This window comes from Triturus cristatus, chromosome 3_1 (genome assembly GCF_964204655.1).
Source record: "Triturus cristatus chromosome 3_1, aTriCri1.1, whole genome shotgun sequence".
NCBI lineage: Eukaryota > Metazoa > Chordata > Amphibia > Caudata > Salamandridae > Triturus > Triturus cristatus.
The window spans coordinates 496,812,937-496,833,083 of record NC_140583.1 but is presented as its reverse complement, the minus strand read 5'-3'; the positions used below and the strand labels follow the sequence as shown (position 1 = coordinate 496,833,083).

General features: G+C 42.7%; 1 protein-coding gene across 2 annotated transcripts in view; it reads right to left on the bottom strand.

The window, feature by feature from the left end:
* The window catches only part of LOC146860466 (ADAMTS-like protein 5), a 315,295-nt gene that overhangs the window by 175,472 nt on the left and 119,676 nt on the right, over positions 1-20,147 (bottom strand). For both annotated transcript variants that reach the window (XM_085644356.1, XM_085644354.1), the window contains exon 2: positions 10,408-10,477. In XM_085644356.1, coding sequence (XP_085500482.1) covers positions 10,408-10,477 — 70 coding nt within the window. The remainder of the gene's footprint in view (positions 1-10,407; positions 10,478-20,147) is intronic.

Sequence of the window (20,147 nt, the reverse complement as noted above, 5' to 3'; positions counted from 1 at the left end):
TCTAGGCGGCACAGCAGCCATAATCTTGCTTGACCTCAGCGCTGCTTTTGACACTGTTTCTCATAGTATTCTGCTTGATAGATTTGGAAGATTGCAGAGTCACAGGCCAGGCTTTGCAGTAGTTTGACTCATTATTTCAAGGTTGGAGTTTTCAAGTGTTTGATAGACCTTTTTACGCAGATGTTCTTCCTTTAGTGTATGGGTTTCTCGGGGTTCCCCTCTAAGTCCTATATTGTTCAATATATATGTTCGCCTGCTAGCTATCATTGGTCAATCCTACAGGGTTGCCCAGATATCCTATGCTGATGACGCACAGTTGGTGATATCCCTATCTCCGGATGGAGGCAACAATGTTTCCCAGCTACAGAACTGTCTTATTGCTGTAGCAAAGTGGGTAGGAAACAGCTGCCTGGAGCGGAACAGGAACAAATGAAAGTCATGCTAGTGGGTAACTACCCCCACTGCTGGACTCTGATTGCTGGACTGAAGCTCTTGGACTTTCAACTTAACCTAAACCTCTAATGAAAAATGTAGGATTTAGGTTCAGTGATAAGCTAACATTTGAAGCAAAGGTCAAGAAACTTGAAGCCTGTTGTTTTAGCCTGTTAGGAACTCTGAGAAAGTTCTTATGGACCATCCCAGGTGCCACCCAGAAAACTGTAATTCATGCTATGATTTCGTTGTAATTGAACTATAGAAATATGCTATATTTGTGAGCCACTACGGCTGTATAAAATAGATCACAGATAATCCAGAATGTGGAAGCTAGATTGCTCCTTGACACTCCTAGGCAGTAGTTGGCGGCTTCTTCCCTTGTAATGCTCCATTGATTACCCATCGAGAAGCAAGTACACTTCAAAATACTTGGTGTTGCTTTTTGTGAATTTACCGACTCTGGGGCAGTCTTTCTTAAACATATTGTTCAACATTAAAACCCTGCCAAAGCTTTAAAATCTTCCAACTCGTACCTAGCTGCAATCCCCAAGATCCATAAATCAAGAAAAGGAGAGCATTCCTTTGTCCATTTGTCTCCCAAGTTATGGATTTCCCTCCCCAATACTATCCATCCTTCTTCTGATGACAAAACTTTCAGAAACGTTTTGATGACCTGCCTGTTGAGACACCGGTAAACCACTCAACTCTTTCTGATCTCTTTTCTATGTTAGCGCTGGCAAGCCCACCCCGGCAGCCATGGGCTTTATACATTTTAGCAATATCAATAAGTCCCTTGGATACGATGAATGCATTTTGATGATACATGCATAATTTTCTTTTAAAGAAGTAAATGAAGAATGTACAAACTTACAGAACCTTTACATGGTATCACCATTTACAATGTGCCAACTATAACATTTGAAGTCCAAAAAAGGACGGTTGATTTTTGAGTTTCTGGATTACTAAACAGTATTTCTACCTCTTGTGTCACCCGTCGAATCTTAGAGCTATCCACTGTACAAGAAGGGGTGCTTCCTATAAAACACATGTGATGGTGAAAGACAACATATTATTGTTTGAACGTGGAGATTAGGGGGGTAAAGAAGAAGGTTGCCATCTTTTTGAGACCAGGGAGCAGATCAAGATTCCCCAACCCAGGTGGCATGGGAAACCAGGAACAGCACCCGTGTGTCAGATGTGATACCTGACAGTGATTTGTCTATGACTCCATTGTGCTAGATAGCGCTCTGGGCCTGGTTATAAGCCCACCATGGACACACCAGTTCAATAAGCTTTATGCTGTCAGAATGGAGGCTGGTAGGGATTTGAGGTTATTCCCATCAGTTGCCTCCACCCCTTGTATAGGTATATTAATTTGTTACGCAGTCTTAACTGCTCTCGAAATAAACATATGGACATGACCTGTTGCTAGCACATTGCAGATTATTTTGGATACATGTGGAGAACAACTGTTGTCCCAATAGAAAAACTAATTACAGCGCCTTGGCAACTGCCACGCACTGAGGCTGTGTATCTCATGAGGCTACATCCTTTGAAGCAAGGAGCTATTTCCAGATAACCCTCATAGAAAGTTCCCTAATGAAAAATCAGCTTTCATTCCCTCTGCTGTGAAGGCAGAAGCACCCATCTACCAGCCAGTATTTACAACAGAGGCCCTCAGTCCTGCTAACCTTGATATAATGTTCACCGTGTGATTATACAGGGAGTAGGAGGCGGGGCTTTGGAGAAAGGCAGGGCCACGGAGAGTGGGCGTTGGACCACCTGCTTTAACCAGTAACCCATACCCTCCCCCACAGCAAGAATAACATCATGTGAAGCCACCTCCCTATTCCTAGGGAGTCTTTAATTGGAGCCCAGCCGAGTGAAGAAACAGTGTATCAGTGTGTCACGGTATAAGTTAGCAGGCCCGGGTGCTCAATGTGCCTTACAAATATAAACAAACTATATGGACGGCAATACTGAGAGAATACAGTACATTCTAGATGGCGGCAATGCCCTTCTCCATGGTCTCCCAGGTATCACAATGACCCTTGTGATAATCAACGTTTATGCCGAAACTTTTTTCCTGCATGGAATCACAACGCGGTCGTTACAATGACCGCGTTGTGATTCCGGATACCATTACTCCGCAAGTCGGAACAATGACTTGCGGGGGGGGGGGGGGGAGGGGGTGTTGTATTTAAAATCCAACACCTTCCCTAGTGTCCGCACAGACTGGAGTTGGAACAGAAAATTATACTATTCCAACATCCAGCGTCCCCCCTCCGCAAGTCGTTGTTCTGACTTGCGGAGTAATGGTATGCGGAATCACAACGCAGTCGTTGTAACGACCGCATTGTGATTCAATGAGGGAAAATAGACTGCGGGACAAAGACCTATATTCACCCTCGTGAAAGGCGTCCTTCCCACTGCGGCTCTCTTCAATAAGAATCTGATGGAATTTGACCAAATCACCCCAACCCTGTTGGTACTCTTACTGTCTCTTCCCACTTGTTAGCATCATAGGTGTGAGCAACTGCATGCTGTGCAAAGCCTTCACAAATGTCCCTGCTCTCTATCTGGATATGAGTCTCTTTCTCTCTGCTAGCTTTCGACATAACGACTAAATGCTGCCAGTGTCGAGGCAAAGAAATGTAGAAAGACAAAAACCAGGGAGCAGGCCTTCTCTACCAAAACCCCCAGGTTTCAGAGCAGCGTGTACACATTAGTGAAGCCCCAACCACCCTGAGTCATTTCAGGAGAGAACTGAACATTCACCCCTTCAAAGAACATCAGAAGTGGTCACCTAGGAAGATCCCCTTTCTTAACTCAGCAGCCCTCTTCTCCTCCCACCTGCTGAAAATCTTGTCACATTTTTGGGATTATAATCCTGCACAGTGCTAAGAAGCCCAGGTCTAGGCTTACATTGAGTAACATCCCACGTACATAAAGTACCACTGTCTTTCACTTACTGTCAGATGGTACACCCGGCGTGGAGTCAAACTGCAAGAAGTCATTCTTTGTTGCCACTTGGGTGTGGAAAACAGACTGGGCAGTTCCTTCTGCTCCTGCTGCATCCTTTTTGCGGGTGCCCAACTGGAGCACCGGGCAAAACAATTATTTCACTAAGCAAATGCGTGCTGTGTTGTTGCCCCTCACTGACTTATGGGAGGGGCACATGGGTTTTCCCAAACAGTGAGCCGAGAGGACCGGCTTCTACCGGTTCCTAATTCACGTCCATGAAAAACGAGAGAAAAACTAAGCTGGAAAGTTAGGAACTAAAGCAAAACTTTATCTTGACAACTTTTCCACAAACATCAGTCCTAACCTTCCTCTGTGTAGAAAAGTAATACGAAAGGTGTCACCCCGAAGATGGGCGGGTAATAATGCCCCTCTCTGACGAGCGTGTGTGTGTTCCACTCAGGCAGCCTAGTTTAGTCGGCCTTCCACATTTTACTCAACACGTCAATGACGCTTAAGGAAAATGTTGCCAACTATGCGCACACCCTGGACATTAGGAAGGCATTTTCACAGTTTCTGACATAACATCTTTCAATAGCCCTCCTAAATTAATGAGAGGGTAATTTACAGAGTTGGCTTTCTTCCAACACTACAATTTTGGCGCCCCTAAGCCTACCAGACCAAGGTACTAATAATTAACTGCAGAGAAATTTGGACATGATGTTTTTGAAAAAGGTGCAGTACCTGCACATAAATTAATTCACCGAAGGTCACAGAAGGGGGAGTGCCAGGCATGCCCTAGCACACAGCAGCCCCTGCTCTCCGGGCTCCTGCCTCCCGAAAGGAGCATCGTCATATTTCTTGGCTTGGCATGGCAGGTAAAGCTAAATATTTACAGCAGCTCAGGAGTTCTGGAAGCAAAGCAGAGCTCGCGTGCACTACACGTTGAAGTCCACAGGCTTCTCGGTGGCGGAGCTGTGAATTCACGCCCCGGGGCTTCAGCGGTAGTGCAGCACAGGTGCAAGAGGCTCTAACGCCCAAGGAAACTGGCCTCAGTACCCCAGGTAGAAACTTAAAGACAGCTATTATTGGGATGCAGAAGAAGGCTCCCGCTCCTGGGCCTGTGCATCCTTAGTGCAGCAGGTGCAGTGACACCTGTGCCGACGAATATGAGGTGCCGACTGCACCCAAATTAGGCCTGCTTTAATTAAAAAATCAGGAGGCAGGGGAACCCCTTTCCTTGCTTGTATGAGGACCGTGGCCCCCTTGCTATGCACCTGTTGCACTAATGTGAGCTATGTGAGAGACAGCATGGCCACTGACATATTGATGTAAAAAATATTGAGTATAAAATATAGCCAACAAAAATATCGACTCCTATACTTAAACAGGTAAGTGAAAAATATTGAATCAAAAATACTGATGTAAAAATATTGACGTAAAAATATCGATTTAAATATAAATGTAAAATAAAATTATATATATATTAAATATGATCAATTTTAACAAAATAAATTACATTTAATATACATTTTTACAAAATATTACAAATAAACCTAATTAAAAAAATTAACACACTAACATAATTTGTACATATATATTTACTTTAAAATAATTAAACTAATATCTTTAATTTATTTTAAAACTTTAAAATTATATAAAAAGAATATATATAAATAATTTAAATGATGAAAATATTTCTAGAATAAATTAAAACATTAAACTATAAATAAATATTCAAACTTAAATTGGCCAATACAATCAGTGCAACAGTAGGAAAAGTGTTGGATAGCAAAATAATAAAATTTACTATTTCAACTCCAGTGAGTGCAAAAGTAGGGAAAGTGTTGGATAGCGGAGGGGTAAAAATTACTATTCCCATTCCAAACAGTGCAACAGTAGAGAAAGTGGTGGATAGCCGAGGGGTAAAAATTACTATTCCCACAGCAGTGAGTGCAACAGTAGGGAAAGTGTTGTATAGTGGCAAGATAACATTTACTATTCCCACCTTGATCAGTGCAACAGTAGGGAAAATGTTGGATTGCAAAGGGGTAACAATTCATATTCTCACTCCAGTCAGTTCAAAAGTAAAAACAAACAATATATACAACAAAAATATTTTAAAAACAAAATAAAAAAATATATATAAATATATTAAAAATGTAAATGCAAATATATTTCATATTACAAATTAACTAAAAACATATTAGAATGCTAAATGCATATGGCAAATACCTACAAATATTATATTACATAAAATAACAAATAATTTTCAAACAGATAAATATTTTCAATTAGAAATTATTTAGAATCAAAAACATTAATTATGACATAAATGTACTTTATTTATTTCCTACCCTATAACACCACACAAAATTTATAACCCACATCAAATTTTTATTAAAAAAATGTACCTACATAAATAACATAATTAATTCCAAATTAAAGAAATATTATTAATTAAAAACAAATTAAAACTCATAAAAATTAATAAACTTCCCACACTCCCACACTTTATAATCCTCACAAACTACTGGTAAAATGAAACAAAAAAAATTAATGACACAATTCAAACTTATTTTCAATTAAAAAACTGATAATTTATAAAAACGAATTATAAAGTAAGTAAAATTAATTTACTCCCCACCCTTTTCCCCTAAAAAACGTAAAAACCCCACACAAAATAACATAAACAACTACCCTAATGAAATATCAATGAATTAATTAAAATTAATGATCAACCATTTATTAATTCATTAAAACATAAATTACTTCCCACACTTTACCCCTATAAACACCTATAACCCACACCTAAAATTAATTACACAAATTCTATATTAAATTTCCATTAATTAATCAATATTAGTAAAGAACTAATTATTAATTACTTAAAAAGAAATTACTTCCCACCCTTTACCCCATAAACCCCACAACCCACAGCTAAAATAATTCACACAATCACCATAATTAATTATCAATTAATTAGTTATTATAAATAAACAACAAATTATTAATTAATTAAACAGAATTTACTTCCCACCCTTTAGCCCTATAAACCCCACAAACCGCACCTAAAATTAATTACACAATTTCAATAATTAATTTTCAATCAATTAATTGATATAAATTAACAACTAATTACTAGTTAATCAAAAATAAATTACTTTCCACCCTTTACCCCTATTAACCCACAACCCGCACCTAAAGAAATTGCACAATTACTATAATTAAGTATCAATTATTATGAATTAACAACCAATTAACAATTAATTACAAATACATTACTTCACACAACTAACACTATAAAATCTAAATTAAATAAATACAAAATAATCGCTAATTTATTGTAATTAAGTTACTTCCCACCCGATTCCCCTATAAACCCACAACCCACTGAGGAACTAAAAAACGCAAAATATTATTAAAATTAAATTGATAACTACTAAAAATGTAACACAATTATCTTAAAAACCATAAACAATACTTATTCAAAAAAACATACATTAAAAATATAAACTAAAATACATAACATTAATTCAAAAATCAACATTTTAAACAACTATATTTATGCAAACAATATTAATGAATTCTATAGTTTTAAAAACGATATTTCTTACCTTAAATTCAATATTCTTGACCACGATATTCTTGTTATGCTATGTTATGTTATGTTAAGGGTATTTATTGAGCGCAAGTAGACCAAGTGGTTTCATGGCACTAAGATACAGGGAGTGCTGCTACAGAGAAGTTCATTAGTATGCCTGGCAAAAGAGCCAGGTCTTTAAAAGCTTCCCAAATTGAGAGTACGAAATTGTCGCTCTAATATCAGGAGGAAGAGAATTCCAGAATTTTGGGGCTAGGACTGCGAATCTTAGACCCCCCAGATTCTTACGTTGGAAAAAAGGAGTAACTAATAAGTTGAGGTGGGAAGACCTAAGATTCCGGGTAGGGGAGTATCTCTGTACCCGAGAAGAAATAAACGCTGGACATTTGCCATGGTGTGCTTTAAATATGATGCATTTTTATTGCCGATATTTCTGAATCACGGTATTTCCAACTCGATATTTGTGTAAGACGACATTTCCAACTCGATATTATATCTCAACACCGTAAGAGAGCTATCAGCTCTTACCGTACAATGGCGATGTAGAGAGAAATGTCTCTCTTAGGTATCACCTTCCAGCACTATACTTGTCTGGCAGACAAACATATAATTAAAGACATGATTTTTAATGGTTTTATTCTAATCGAGGTGTCATACACTATACAGACAAGCACGCTTGAACCCTTACGGGTACTGAGCTGCGTTCAGCCTCCAGTGAGGAGATCCATCTCTTGTCATTATCTTTTTCAGTGTATTGTTTAACTTTTTGGTACCCAATTCTATTCTCCCTTGAGCACTCTAAATCTTGGCACTGTTCCTGAGGCCAGTCACACACATATTCAACAACCCCTTGTAAAACAATCTGCACACACACTGGTGACAGGAACCACTGCATCACAGAGAACGTACCACTTATCTGGTCACAGAAGAGTTTAGACTCATGACGTAAATTAGCTGAAAACTGAAACTCTCCATTTAAAATCTAAATTACTGATGGGCAGATTTACAAGCCCCTTGCGACACTTTTGCGCTGCCATTGCATGACGCAATGGCGGCGTAAAAAATGCGGCAAATTTACAACGTGACGCATCTAGGGAGATGAGTCACATTGTAAAGCCCTGCGTGACATCATACCTGTGTCAGGTATAATGTAAACAACTATATTTATGCAAACAATATTAATGAATTCTATAGTTTTAAAAACGATATTTCTTACCTTAAATTCAATATTCTTGACCACGATATTCTTGTTATGCTATGTTATGTTATGTTAAGGGTATTTATTGAGCGCAAGTAGACCAAGTGGTTTCATGGCACTAAGATACAGGGAGTGCTGCTACAGAGAAGTTCATTAGTATGCCTGGCAAAAGAGCCAGGTCTTTAAAAGCTTCCTAAATTGAGAGTACGAAGTTGTCGCTCTAATATCAGGAGGAAGAGAATCCCAGAATTTTGGGGCTAGGACTGCGAATCTTAGACCCCCCAGATTCTTACGTTGGAAAAAAGGAGTAACTAATAAGTTGAGGTGGGAAGACCTAAGATTCCGGGTAGGGGAGTATCTCTGTACCCGAGAAGAAATAAACGCTGGACATTTGCCATGGTGTGCTTTAAATATGATGCATTTTTATTGCCGATATTTCTGAATCACGGTATTTCCAACTCGATATTTGTGTAAGACGACATTTCCAACTCGATATTCTATCTCAACACCGTAAGAGAGCTATCAGCTCTTACCGTACAATGGCGATGTAGAGAGAAATGTCTCTCTTAGGTATCACCTTCCAGCACTATACTTGTCTGGCAGACAAACATATAATTAAAGACATGATTTTTAATGGTTTTATTCTAATCGAGGTGTCATACACTATACAGACAAGCACGCTTGAACCCTTACGGGTACTGAGCTGCGTTCAGCCTCCAGTGAGGAGATCCATCTCTTGTCATTATCTTTTTCAGTGTATTGTTTAACTTTTTGGTACCCAATTCTATTCTCCCTTGAGCACTCTAAATCTTGGCACTGTTCCTGAGGCCAGTCACACACATATTCAACAACCCCTTGTAAAACAATCTGCACACACACTGGTGACAGGAACCACTGCATCACAGAGAACGTACCACTTATCTGGTCACAGAAGAGTTTAGACTCATGACGTAAATTAGCTGAAAACTGAAACTCTCCATTTAAAATCTAAATTACTGATGGGCAGATTTACAAGCCCCTTGCGACACTTTTGCGCTGCCATTGCATGACGCAATGGCGGCGTAAAAAATGTGGCAAATTTACAACGTGACGCATCTAGGGAAATGAGTCACATTGTAAAGCCCTGCGTGACATCATACCTGTGTCAGGTATAATGTATGCAGGGTAGGTGTTCCCACGCAAGACTCGTAAAAGTAACTCAGTGAAATCTACAAGCTTTCACTGCGTGACTTTTAGGACGTCACTGAGTCAAAACCTTACGCCTGCTTGAAGCAGGCATATGGAGTGACACAGTGTATTGAGATTAGGCCTCAACACGAATAGCTGGAGTTGCGTCGTGCTTGCAACACGACTCCAGCAATGCGTGACTTTTCTGCCAACAGATGCGTCAGAATTTACGACGCATCTGTCAATCCTTGAGTCATAATGTGCCGTATTGTAAATACGGCGCATCTATGCAAGGGTTTTTCACGCAGGCACTGGGAAACTGATGCATCTACACAAATACGACATTTTCTTGTAAATCTGCCCCACAGTGTCTTAGTGAGTGTGTGTCTAGGTGAGGGTGTGTGTCTAGATGAGTGTGTGTATGTCTAGGTGAGTGTGTTTGTCTAGGTGAGTGTGTGTGTCTAGGTGAGTAAGTGTGTGTGTCTAGGTGTGTCTAGTTGCGTGTTTTTGTGTGTGTGTTTGTGTGTGTGTATGTGTCTAGGTGAGTGTGTGTGTCTTGGTGCGTGTGTCTGCGTGGTGCCTGTACAAAGAATACCACATTGGAGTTATCTATGAAACTCTCCAGTGAGTCATCGCCCAAGCATGGGTGTTTCTAACTATCTGTTTTTCATCATGCGGTGAGAGTTGTGAGGGCTGACAGTGTGACAGTGTGAGCTCTGCAATCTGGCCATCTTCACTTTCTCACAGCATCCCAACCTACTTCTGCTTTTTCTTGCTTCTGCCCAGCACATCTGATTGGGTCTCTTCATTGAACGCTCCAACACCCCCCCCCCTCCCACACCAGAGCAATATCTTCATTCAACAAATTCAGGTGTGTACTGAGGACCCACGTACATGACAGTGAGTCTACCGAATACACAAAATCCGACCCTCTCCATGTGAATACCTACGTGTACCGTTGATGTTATGCATGTAAGGCCACTTCATATGGAAAAGCTGAAGTGCTGCTCTGTGTACCAATACATTAATATGGTTGACATACCTGGCAGGGCGCAGGACCAATGTGAAAGGCCATGATGACGCACGTCATAATGAGACCTGGAGAGACCAGCCTAGAAATGGACACAAAAGAGTGAAAATTTAGTACAACAGAGACATTATCACCCCCTTTCCAAGCATGCATTGAAATTGCCACAAATCTTTGGTGGCGTCAGCTTGTTCGCTGATTAATGTTAAGTACTTTTTAAATACTTTTTTTGTTCGGACTACACATTCTTTTTTGGTAGACTCATGGCACCAATTATACAAATATTTTATTCTTTGCAACTATTTTTGAGCTCCAATGTCACTGTTTGGTCACCTCAGAGGAATTGGAACAATTAACTCGTGCACATGACGTCTGTGAATGGGATGTCTTATGCGTGTCGTGTTCCAGTTGCTAGGTCGGTGGTTCAGTTGTGTTCACTAGGGTGAGGGTGTATGTTTAGCAGTATTAGGACTGAGGCTGGAGGTCTTGGATAGCTTCTGATGCGTCATCCATCCCGACAGAAATGTCCTTTGCCACGTGGATATGAATGTGTGGGATGTTTACTGGTGGCGAGTGTAATTGGGTACTGTGATAGCTGACAATATGGCGTACCTGTTCTGTGCTGGATTTGGTTTAGGAGGTCTGTTCCGTGTGTTCTGTTGGATGTTGGCGTGTGGAGCATCATGATTGGAAGTGCTGTTGTAAGCAGGCACAATGATAGCCAACTGCGTGGCAGATCGGTGATGGATGCATGCAACATGTTCTGTTGGAAGTTTGTTATTTTTGCTATTGTTAATTAGTATGAAGTTTATTAGGGATTGTGGAAGAACAGCCATTCCATGCGTTCTCCCAATGAAAACCGTAGAGGCCTATGCAAGTCAGTAAAGAAGCCACCTTTTGCGCTCTCTCCCAAAGAAATCTAAATAAAATATTTAATGAAGAATGCTAAGCCTATATTTTTTAGGTTAAGTCTCCACTTTCTTCAAGAATTGCTGAATATTATGTCCAGGGGCCATGTTATGTATAGGGCACACAATTGTGGTCTACAACGTAGAGCACCTTTAGATTAAGAATGGACAACATTTTAATTAGGCGCATAATTTGCATGATTTAGTCAATTTCGCAGTCCACTAATGCAGAATTCCTGAAATTATACCTTTATCCCACTTCATGTAATTACACTCCATTTGAGGACAACAATTACCACGAATGTTCCATACATGGTAAAAATTAGATACAAATGCACTGGAATAACAGGATGCAACGGCAGTTGTTGACGGTGCTTTCGTTTTTGGACAATGTTTTGTGAAATGTGTCATTCTGTGAAAAATTGATGCGAGGATTCTTTTATCCCTACTACAACGCAATCACGTTTTACTGTCGGCGGCAAGCAGAGACAACGATTGGCCTAAACTGAACTCTTCTGTTGATCATGGTGACTAATGAGATATCACTTTTCTACCACGCAGCTGGGCTCCCTAGTAATATATTTACACACACAGTGCACCAGGTTTTCCTTCCACGTAGGTGATCATGTGTGGATTGGTTGTGGCATATCCCCAGGTACACAGGTTCTTTATACCTTTGCACACCTATAACCAGTCACTCTCGTCATCACCAAAGTGACGGGAACTACATGAGCTCATGGAGATTCTGTTACACGGACGGTCTTATTCTGTATACCCGATGGGCGTGGCTGGCTTTTATACAATGAGCAGTACTCAGCTCACTGGAAGTACCTTGGCATGTTGAGTTCCCACCTGACGTCATTTGCTGCACTTCAGAACATTTAGAAATCACTCGTACGTGTATACATTGGTGGCACCCTTTTATGCTATTATACCACCCTTAGATACCACTGTATCATCCGGCATGTAATGCCAGCGGTTCTCAACGGAGCAAGGATGGTCAGTGATTCAGGCAAAATGCCATTTTATAGATGGAGTGTACCCCATCACATAACACAAGGATAATGTTCACCCTTTTTCTTGTAATGTGATGCCACCTACTGGTGAGGACCTAAGTCTATTGCCTTATTTCGCTCGGCAAATTGTTATGTCATATTACATGTGTCCAGTCCTGCCAGCAAATCCAAGGGTATCTGTATTCCCGAGTACAAGAATTGTGACTGGATATCGAGTTGCCCTGGAAGGGTGGAGTGCGTTATATGACATTTTATTTAAAACTAGTGTTCTTTCGCCTGGCACAGGAGTTCAGATGGACATTGTTGACCTTAGACATAATGTATCTGATTACTGGTATTCCATTTGTCAACATACATTTTTAGGTTGTCCTTCCAGTATTTGTAACAGTCATGCATTTTTCTGCTAGGTTTATAGACGTAATTTATGCTGCAGTGGACTCATGTTCCTGGTAGCTTTAATATCCCCTGGGGCAGGTATTTCCTGAGCTTCTCTATAGAAAAGCCTTTAAATCATATAGCGTTTTAACAAAAATACTTTAAAAACTTGCTTTAAAAAGTTCATCTGGACTGATGCTTTCCTGGGTGTGTTGGGGTGAGAACCTCCAGCTCCCCAACTCCACCTCTGGAAAGTGTTCACCCGGGTCCTGCCCTCACTCGCGCATTTACTCGTAATTTCAACAATTAATATGGTGAAATGAAGGCGGTTCTACTTCCCTCCTTGTGCTAAGAGTTCACTGTCCCTGGGTTAGCTGGCATAGCTGTGCTGGTGCCAGAAGCACTTTTACTTGCATAAAGCAGTCTTGTACTGCCAGCACTTGGTCCATGCTCCCCCACACGTCCACACAACCCCCTCTTATTCCTCTCTGGTCTGATTGGTAACAAGCGAGACTGGCCTTCTGTGCTTCATACAGTTGGCCGCACCCATCTGTCATGGCCGGTCTGAGCCACAACTGATGGTGGTTCAGCGGACAGCCATGTCTTAAAGGTCCTTCAAGACAAACTATGTCTTGAGCACGTGCGCTGTTTTTCTCAGTCTCTCATTAATTCAACAAAAGACGAAAAAGGGTCATCGTAGCCTTCATGAGTAGCCTTCCAAACAATGGCAACGTATACTTGTCACAACAGCCTCTGTTGTTTTCCACATCTGTAGACAGCAGCTATGTTAATGGGTCATAAAGCACGACAGGCAAACAGTCTGCAATAAATAAGTCAAGCAACGAGGTAAATGGCAATCCAACAATCAGTAACCCATACTGAACCCAGAGGTCAAGGAGACAGTGCCACGGCACACATCAGTCAGTTACCGCACAAAGAGGCAAATGGGCAACGCAAAAGACACAAGAGAGCACACAAATATTACAACCTTCGTGTTCAACACGTATTACAGCCGCCAGTCTGTTAGAGGAGATCTCTGCATTATGGCAGATATTTGTGGTGGCTGGGGGGTACCACACGGGAGAAATGTTCACCAGGCACCTATCTGATGAAACAGCCAGGCCTGGTTCATTTGAACTCATTGTCAACGGTGTGAGTGTTTTCTTACCCTTCATCAGGCTGTTCCTTGCAATATTATTGTGCACTTTCATGTGGCCAAATGATGAGAACTGGGTGTGGGTGGCAGCGCTCAATGTTTGATCTGCAGTTTCCATGTCTACAAAGTACATCTTTAGAAGGGAACGTTCATTTACACTTTCACTTTATAGTGCATGAACATCTGGAATTAGTGAAAACACTGCAGATGTTGCGTTATTGAGGGATGAGTCGGGAGGAGATGAACCAATTAGCCGTAGGAAGAGCCTTTAAGCAAATGAACTCGTTGTTTGTCTTTGTGGAAACATTGTGGAAACTGTGCAGTCCAATGAAGGTCAGTTCTCTTCATTGCACCTGCGGGCCACCTTGTTGGGAAGCTCAGGTAGCACCTGCTGCGGTATTGTCAGGATATCGTCTTGAGATAAATATTGTGTCCTAAACATTGCCTACAAAAATATCACCCCATTGGAGTTAATAACAGAAAATTGGTGAAGTATGCAAAGGTGTATGTGGCGTCGTCCTATAGGAAGGGCTGGGTGTAACTGTTACAGATGCGAGGAGTTTATGACCTATTCCCCTCTGTGGCATTGCAAAGCGAGCTGCCTCCCCACACTAATCTCCAACCATGAACACAACACATTTAGGACCCAAATATGCACCTACCTCCTCTGTTTTTTGGTTTTCGTTATTTTGGTGGTGATATTGTGGCCTCAGACATTTATACGTGATATCCCGGACGGCAAGCCACCTCCACCACTAGGAAAGGACGCACTTTGAAGAGATCCAGTGTCCCCTTGCCTTTCTTAGTGTCTGAGACTTACATTCTTGATAGAAAGTGTGGTCCATGCAAGAAGCACACTTGACACTACACCAGAGTATAACAATGCAGCCCACCCTTCCCCTGGAAATGAAAGGACTGCAGGCTCGCTCATTTCTGGACAGCCAGAAACCAGTGGGCTGTTGGCTCCCGGTACTTCCAGTGAGCCAACATGACATGAACTAGAATTGTGCAAGATGTTTTGCAACTGTAGAATAGTTGTTGAACTATTCTTTACAGTGGACTTTAAACATTTAATATTTATCAGTAAACTCTGCAAGGCTCAAGGCCTGATGCCCACTGTGGCCAGGGAGCACCTGATATTTGTGTGACTCTCACTTCTCAGCATGCAGTTATGTTCCTCTGCTTGTTATTTCCTCTCTTCCGACAGCAGAACGCAAGAATAAAGAAAGTCGCTGAATCTTTAGAGAGATAGCAGCCTGCTTAGTTCCAACATAAGCTGCTTCTTAAGACACAACATTGCGTACTTCTATGATAGGGCTGGCGGGCACCAGAGAACAGCACACTTACAGATAAGAAACAAAAATACACGTTCAAGGATTCCTGGGAACCTGCGTCGGCATTACACTATATCAGAGCCTTCTAATTATTGTGAGTCCTGGCAAGTAGAATTAAGGCTAGTTGGATCTTGACGGCTAGTGGTTTTGGGTAGGAAACTGCATCCCTAAATGTGCATGTGTAAACTGACATCCCTCAGTGCTTCTCGGGTTAGAACATCAATGGGTGGAAAAAGGAGAGCGTGGTGGTCTAAGAATACTACTTTAACCTCTTCATCAAAACGTGTATTTACATTTACCTTAAAAGATCACAGATCATGCCTCCTGGCGCCCCCGTCACAGGGCCACGGCAAACCTCAAAAATGCAGAGTATGGGTCTCATGCGGTCTTAAAATGGCATTATTAAGTGCTGTGCGACTACTGTACATACAAACATTGCTGTTTAAACTTTTGGGCTGAGAGGATCAAGGCTGGGACAGCCCAAAGCCTTAACTTCATAAACAGAAGGGAAAAGAGCATTGTGGTAGCCAAATTAACAAACATATCTAGAAAAACAAGCATTTACAATGCAATGGTCTCGGCATTGTTAAAGTTAGAGCTATTGGCATTGCTCATGACATTATTTTTGTTTATGTTTGTAAAACATTTAAAGAAACGGCATTGTTATTTACAATGTCAATAGCTTAATCACTCTCAAATGCGAGACCTATTGCATTTGCACCCACACACAGAGCCACACACCCAAAGCCACCCACACAGACCCACCCACACAGAGCCACTCACATAGAGCAACCCACACACAAATAGAGCCACCCATAGAGCCACCCACAGAGCCACCTACACACACACAGTTACCCACACACAGACAGACCCACCACGCATAGAGCCACCTACAAAAAAAGCCACCCACACAGAGCCACCCACACAGAGCCACCCACACAGAGCCACCCACACACAACCACCCACACACACAACCACCCACACACACAACCACCCACACACACAACCACCCACATATACACACACAGAGCCACCCCCACACAGAGCCACCCCCACAGAGCCACCCCCACAGAGAGCTACATGGTGTGAGGTGAGGGTGGGAGGGGGGCTGGGGGGATCGGTGGGCCGGGGGAGGGGGGCCGTTTAGCAGGGTGGCATAAAGGTGCGGACAGCTGCAGGGCCACGGTGGTGCATAAGAGCCGGGAGGGCGAGGGTGAAGCGTTCTCTGGGGAGGGATGAGGGTCGCGGTACAGGGAGCAATGCTGGAGAGGGCGGGGGTGGTTGCACTTGGTGATAGCTGAGCTGCAGATTGCTGCTGCACCCCGGCTTCGCCTGTTGCATAGGGGACCCATGCAGCCTTTAGCGGGGGGTCGGTCGCGGTGGTGCTCAGGAGCAACAGGGGGAAGACCTGGGGGTAGGCAGGAGTTGCGTGGTATTTATCCTTTCGTCCTTCAGAGGCCGGTTGGGTGGGTCACAGTTTCAGCAGGGCGCCCGGGAGCCATTGGGCAGGGGGGGTAGGTGATGGCCGGGAGGGGCCAAGGAGTGTATGGTAATGGAGGAGGCGGGAAGGGCCGAAGGAGACCAGTGCAAGTGGCGCCGATCAGACTGTCACCCAATGCCAGCCAAATGGGAAATGATTTAGCATTTTGTGGATGTAAAATGCATCACTTTGGAGAGCTATTGAGTGTCGTTGAAATGCACAGCCAAAACAAATGTAAAGAGATGTTGGATTTATTACTAGGTCTTCTTCCATGTGCACCTACATTATTTTTGTACCACAAGGTTTCTCACAAAAAGAATGAACATAAAGAGATGTAATATGTCCGAAGTTGGTGATAGCCTGATCAGCCCCAAAGCCCTTGATGACGTGTACCTAGCGCCTAACACAACCCCATCGGTGAGCGCACTGTGTAAGGACTCCACACATAAAATTACGTGCACATCAGCCACCTCGTTTCTGATCACCACAAGCCTCAAGAGTGTGAAGCCTCTACAGTCACTGCATCCTAAACCCTCCACCCATGCATTACCTAGACCAACATACTTCCTCTCCCATTCATCTGTCTGGGTGTTCTACCACAGTCACCAAGTATCCCGGGAAACTGTCTCACGGCCACTAAGTCCCTTTGTAACATCAAAACAAGCCCCCCCTTGCTCCAGACTACTGTTTGCTGACGTGTCGTTTTAAGCCATGCTAGCGTCGCTCCCAACTCCAGGGTAGGGTATGTGTGGAGCCTGGGTAGGGAAAGGGGCATCTGTGGAGCCAGGGTAGGGTATTTGTGGAGCCAGGGTAGGGAAAGGGGCCTCTGTGCAGTCAGTTCTCTGTTGGACCGGTCAGAGGGATGGAGCCTCCTAGAGATAGAGGCATGGCGCGGGTCACTCACAGAGACAGAGGCAGGCTGTGCCGGAGTCCATTCACTGAATGGTCTCCGGCAGCACCAGGACCCCTCCCATCCTCCCCGCACTCACTTGTCCTTCTCGGTGCCGAAGATGGAGGCCAGGTACTCCACCATCTTCCTCCGCCCGCCCAACTAGAGCACTCCAGGCGCCGACGCGCGATCAGCACGTCATCAACAACGGCCCGTGCGCAGGGTCAGCGCGAATCGTGTACGTCACAAAGAGCAGCGGGTGAGTACGTCAGAGGAGCGCGCCCGGGAGCCGGCGATGTCACGAGGGGGCGGGAGCAGCTACGCATTGCCAGGAGCAAGGGTCCTGCCGAGGTAAGTTCAGCGACACAGAAGACGGACAAGGCACCGAGGAGGAAGCTGCCCGCGCCTCACTTCCTTATCAATGCGCTTTTATAGCGCCCACGCGGACCTTACCCAGAGGTGCTATGGCGCTTTAAAAAAGAAATGTGTTACATTGTATTACTCGAGTATATATCGGGGCAGTTACAATAAATAAAGAGTATTGAAGCACACCAGCCATGGTTTCAGTGTATGAATGAGTGACAATTTTCTGCTGTGTGAATACTTCGAGTTCCACTTCCTCCTGAGTAAATTAAAGCAATGATTAGTATGTGCGTGCCTGTGGGTTTTCATTTTATCGATCTGTCAGTGTGGAGGTCTATCTCAGATTGTCACCCATATTCACATGCCAGGGCTCAAGCCCTAAACAAGCATTAACAAGCACACCACTGCCTAAGCACACCGCCGCCTTTCTCCGAGGCGAAGCAGAAATGCCTCGGAGAAAGGCAGCGGCGGTTTCGGAATCGGGGGCGTGTTTTTCTTTTCTCTCCTCTTGCCATTGGCTGGAGGAGAAAATGAGAAAAGTAGCAAAAAACACGCCCCCGAATCCGAAAAGGACGGGGCCTGTTCGGAGAGACAAACCTCTTCTCCAATGGCTGGCCAGCATTCAAGAGGCCAGCCAATGGAGAAGAGGGGAGAAGAGGGGCGGGTTCAAGCCCCTCTTCTCCAAGTCATTAAATCTCGCGAGCGAGACTGCGCAAGCGCAGCCTTCGCTAGCCGAGACCTAAAAAGGACCACTTGAGCAAAGCCACAATGCAACAAGAAAAAGAGAAAGAGGGAAATCCCCTTGAATGTTTTTCACATTATTACTTAAAGGCCTACACTGAAACGGAGTAAAATCTCCAAAACTAACTTTTACTTTATTACCTGCAGAAGAACAGCATTCAGAACAAAATAATTACAAAAAACTGAGTAACAACAAAAAATGCTCGTTCCACATTTTAGGTCAACATATGATGTTGCCGGCCAGCACATTTTCAGAACACTAAATATGATGTTAGTAATATTTTCACCAACAACCTGGCTGCAAATTCAACATACTTTCCTCTGAACCTTTAGCTAAAATGTCCCTCAAAAGACTGGGCACTTTAGTGATGATATGTGGTAAAAATGTGTACTCCTTTAAAAAATTGCAAACAATTGACCTAGTTAACAAACCAAATTATTGTTTCATATTACGGTCTGTCCCAGAGTGTAAGGTTTCGAGATTTCCATACATAGCGTGTGGCGGTGGCCAAATAATAATTTGTCATGTGCTATTAGAGAGCAAACGTGTAATTCTGAAAAAAGGGGTGTTTAATTCTTGCAATGGAGAGCTGGAGACTAAACGAGATTTGCACTCCTTCATTATGACATCTAGAGACATCTTGCAGACACAAAGTAGCCAACTGATGGCTAAAAAATGTGATGACAGCTCAGTCAACTGGGTTTACTAAGAGCAGATTATAATTTACTATTATAAAAATAATTCCTACTGAGTAACGGCAACGAACAGCAACATATTATTAGAAGACTACAGTATCTAACAGGTAATAATTAAGGTGGTATAGCCAACACAATCTTTAGGACTTCAAGCAATTTCATAAGTGAGAAAATAAGTAAAAAAAATATGCACGTTATATCCAAGAGGCAAGTTATTCTACAGTATGCACATTTTAAACGTTTAGATTTAAATCCTATTGAGTACTGATGTCACTTAAATGTTGAGAACTAAATGTTCCTGTGGTAATTATTTTTTTTAAAGCGCCTGTACTAGTCAACAAGAAACTCTTAAGATCTGTCCTGATCCCCTATGCCAATAAAAGTTATTAGTGTTGATAAATATCAATTTCTGACTTGGGGCAGTTACAACATACTTTAAACACTTTACATTGTGTATAAGCCGCCGTTTTGTTTCTGTATTTATGTCTAACGGAAGTCAGAGCGTCTTTCAAAGTAATATCGTAGCCCAAAGTATTCCACCAAATAATTTTCGAAATTCACCACAAAAATGAAATGCTGAGAGAAAAATAAAGGTGAAAGTTGTATGTTTTATACACTGTGCCTTGGAAACTCCTCATTTGCATACTGTCACCTACCGGGAAGAGTGCCTGCAAACCCGGACTGGTTTGTATCTGCTGCTGATGACAAGTAGAGAGCGCTCGCCTGTGATTGGAGCCAGGGATTAGCATCAGGTGACCGGGAGTTAAGAGGGCACCCATGGTAGGAGTAAAGGGCGG